At 64.4% G+C, this 3915-nt stretch overlaps 1 protein-coding gene across 1 annotated transcript in view; it reads right to left on the bottom strand.

Moving 5' to 3' along the window:
• TRIM47 (tripartite motif containing 47) overlaps positions 1–3909 on the bottom strand; it is a 16104-nt gene extending 12195 nt beyond the window's left edge. Inside the window, exons 1-6 of the mRNA XM_011361964.1 lie at positions 3550–3909; positions 2443–2538; positions 1945–2175; positions 1579–1777; positions 1045–1119; positions 184–776 (exon numbers count right to left, since the gene is read on the bottom strand). Coding sequence (XP_011360266.1) covers positions 184–776; positions 1045–1119; positions 1579–1777; positions 1945–2175; positions 2443–2499 — 1155 coding nt within the window. The 5' untranslated portion in view covers positions 2500–2538; positions 3550–3909. The remainder of the gene's footprint in view (positions 1–183; positions 777–1044; positions 1120–1578; positions 1778–1944; positions 2176–2442; positions 2539–3549) is intronic.
• Positions 3910–3915: the final 6 nt, after the last annotated feature.

A 3915-nucleotide genomic window follows, 5' to 3' on the forward strand; every position in this document is an offset into this window, starting at 1 on the left:
GAAGGGAGACGCCTCTACAAATGAGATGGCAGGGGATGTGTGCGACTCCAAGGCTGGTGCCTTCTCTGGGGCAAGTGGGGGGCGCGGAGAGGCGGGCGTCCCACGAGCTGAGACAGCTGCCCCAGGCCCCCTGCATCACCTCCTCTTCAGCACAGAGATGCAGGACTTCTTGAGGGGCCCGATCTGCAGATGGGCGTCCACACTCTCCAGGAAGAAGGCAGGCTTTAGCCTGCTTGTGAAGAGCCCTGAAAAGTGGCTGTCCAGGCGACTCTGGAAGGGGTCAATGGGGGAGGCCGGGGGGCCGCTCCGGCGGGCCCGAGTGGCCTTCAGCCTCCGCAGAAGGGTCACCTTGCCATCCCGCACGGCATAGAAGGCCAGGGCTCGGTCGGCGTATTCCAGGCAGATCCCGACCGTGGGCGAGAAGGCGTGAGGCAAGGGCGCTTCCAGCCCATGGAACCAGACAGAGAAGCTGCGTCCATTCCACTGCAGGCAGCAGGAGTGGGCATTGCGGCCAAGCCGGCCCCGGTCGTAGGGCTCTTGTGGGGAGAAGTCTTCAGCCATGACCCCCATGCTGACCCAGCCCTCGATGATCTCCACCTCCCAGTAGTAGGTGCCCCGGTCCAGGGCGCCCTCACCCAGCACCTGCTCGCAGTGGGTGAAGCGGGTGGGCGACTCAGGGTAGTTGATGGGACACAGTACCCTCTTCACACCTTTGGTTCCAAACAGCTGCAGAAACTTGTCTGCCGTGTCGCTGTCCAGGTCCACAATGTAGGCAACTGCTCCCACAGAGAGGGACAGAGACGTAGGGCTCAGGGCCAGGCTCAGACAGGGCGGCCCCTCCGCTTCGCACCCACCTCCCTAAACACAGCCTCTCCCAATCTTTGCAACTAGCAAGACTCAGCCCTGCCGGAGAGTTCCCGGTGAGCTGGCCTAGCTCACCCCATGAACAAGGGAGGGGGATCCGAGCGCTCGCGTGCCAGGGCCCAGCTCAGAAGCCATCGGAGGGCCCAGCATGAGCAGAGGGGAGAGCCCAGGTCTACTCACACTTGAGGAAGTAATCCCTGGGCGCCTCACTCTCCAGCTGGCCAGTGCTGTCAGGGTCCTGGGACTCAGCATCTGCTGCCAGAGAGAGAGTTGGGGACAGTGAGAGGGTGTCTCCCCAGCTATCTGGAGCTGGGCTGCTATGCAAGGTGCCCCCTGCAGCTGTGACCCCAGTTCCCCGCCCCTATCTCGCCCTGTTCCTCCCAGCATCCCAAGCTGCCTTGGGATAGGCAAACATCCAAACACAGCACCGTGTTCACATGCAGGCCTTGGGTTCTGCTCCCCGCTGCACTTGCCTCCTGGATCCCAGCCTCTTCGGAGCTAGGGGGTGGGCTAGGAGAAGCCCCCTCTGCCCTGTAGCCTATGGTCAAAGGTGCTGACCGGTCGTTACTAGGTGGTGGCTCTGGCCGCTGGCAGGATTTGGGTCCCACCCTGCACCAGGCACAGTTTCCATTCTCCACTCGTGAATGGGCACCAGGCCTGGGGGCCTGTGAGGGAAGACTGGGGAAGGGTGAGTCACTTGGACGGGGCACCCACCTTCCGTGCCGAGCTTCTGCAGCCCGTCCTCATCACTGCCCAGCCCCCGCAGCTGCTCCCACTGGTTGGCGCAGGCTGCGGTCAGCACCTCTGTCACTGCCCTCACAGCTTGGGATGACTTAGTGAAGCTGAGCTCCCTCGGGGGACCAGGCCCAGGGCCGCACCCCTCCTCCAGGGCCAGCCTGAGTGCCAGGAGCTCCTGTGCCAGATAAATAAATGCCCATTAAGGCCCTGCTGGCCTTAGCTCCTCCCAGCGGGGGTGACACAGCTCTGCCAGGAACTCTCGCTTCCACTGCCTGCCCCCCCCCCGCCTCCCGCGCGTCCTCCACCTCCCATGCCCTGGTCTGTGGGAAGAGCGGCCCTCACCTGCAGGAAGCTGACTGAGTCAGCTTCGGGGACCTGACTGAGGTTGTGGCGGGCCTGGCTTAGCCTGCTGCGCTGCTCCTCCCGCCGCTGCAGGTCGCCCTGTGAGCGCCCCAGCATGGCGGTCTCGCCCTCCTCAATGAAGCCAAGCACCTCATTCTGGAACCTCTGCAGGGCGACTGCAGCCTCTGCAAACAGCCGGCTCACCCTCTCCCGCTCCGCCGCGGCCGCACTCTGCACAGGACAACGTGGGGGCAGCGGCGTGGGCAAAAGACATCACTGTTTGGGCCCCGTCCTTCCCAGGCCCCACTTTCCCACCCTGCCCTCTTGGGGGGGGTGGGGCGGAGGCACCAGCCAGAGTTGCCCTGGGTCTATGCCAGGCCAGGAGAGACGCTCAGCAGGGCCGGGCACAGGCTACCTTGGCGTGGACTGGTCCACACTGCAAGCTCACCCCGCTGGGAGCCTGCTGTAGGAGGGGACAGGGTGAGAGTGGAGTCTGACCTTGATGAGGGCCACCGTGCGTCGGGACTGTGCAATGCCAGCGCCCAGCTCATCCATGCGGTCCTCCACGGCACTCAGGACTTTGGGCTGCTCCGCCTGTGGATGACACCCTTTGTGAGTACAGGGTCTGGCAGAGGCCATGGCCCTGCACTGGAGTCCCGGGCATCGCCAAGGGGCAGGAGAGGGGTGACCCAGGAGTGGCATCTGTGCATAGGTGGGACTGGGAATGGCCACGATGTCCCCCAATATACCAGAGGTGCCTCAAGCACAGGCCGGTGCCATTCCCAAATGCTCAGGGAGAGAGAGCCTGGCTGTGCATTGTCTGCTTCCCCTGACTAGTGGGCAAGTACAGGGCCTTCCACAGTCCTTACTTAGCATCACTCAATTCACTTGAGAACTTCCTTCCGTGGGCAAGGGGCAGAGAATGGGGGAAGGGCCACACAAGAGGGCATTCAGCTGTCCTGGGTATACCTATCCCCAAAGACTGTGTCCCCAGTCCAGGCCTGAAAATGGGAATTCTAAGCAAATCCCCTGGGTCTTGTGAGTCACCGCTCCAGGCAGGAGAGACGGAAAATCCCAAGGCTGAGGCACCAAGACCAGGCTGGAAGCCAAAGGAAACTGGGGGCGGAGGTAGTGGGGACCAACCACTGCACATGCTCTCACCACGGGCTCTGAACGGCTGGACAGAGCGGTCTGTGTGCTGGGCCGCGGTACCGATGTCGCCTGCCACACCCATCTAAACTCGCAGCCTCAGCCTTGGGCAAATCAGAGCTGCGACTGGCATGAGCGTGGCCCTGAGCATCAGTCACGCTGTGGATATCAGTCGCCCAGGACCCCAGCTCCCTCCTGCCTTAGACCCCTATGGGCCCGCCCTTCGGGTCCTTTTCGCTTTCTCACTGGGTACCCCACAACCCTCACCCCATTTCGACGGAATGTCCCACAGCGAGCAATTGACATTGTCAGGGCTGGAAGGGACAGCAAAGACCCTCAAGTTAGAAGAGGAAATTAAGACCCATCCCAGAAAGGATGGGGCTGTGGGGGCTCCACCACCGCGGGTGCGCATGGCCCGTCACCCTCCCTGGCCCGCCGGCAGCGCCCGCGCCCCACCTCCTGGAGCGCGCGCTCCTGCTCCAGCGGCACGAGCTCGTGGCCCCGATGTTCCTGGGTGGCGCAGGCCTCGCACAGGCACACGCGCTCCCCGCGGCAGTAGCGCTCCAGGGGCCGCAGGTGGCGCGGGCACAGGCTCTGCTCCAGCCGGCGCAGCGGCGGCACCAGGCGGTGTCCGCGTAACGCGGGGCTGCGCTCGTGCGGGCCCAGGTGCGCCGGGCAGAAGGAGGCGAGGCAGGAGAGGCAGGAGAGCGCGGCGGGCAGGGCGGCGCCCTCCGGGCACGCATCACAGCGCACCGGTTCTTCGCCCGCAGGCCACGGCTCCGGCGCGCAGGGAGCCGATGGCTCCAGGGCACTGGGCGGCGC

This window comes from Pteropus vampyrus, unplaced genomic scaffold, assembly GCF_000151845.1.
Source record: "Pteropus vampyrus isolate Shadow unplaced genomic scaffold, Pvam_2.0 Scaffold72, whole genome shotgun sequence".
NCBI lineage: Eukaryota > Metazoa > Chordata > Mammalia > Chiroptera > Pteropodidae > Pteropus > Pteropus vampyrus.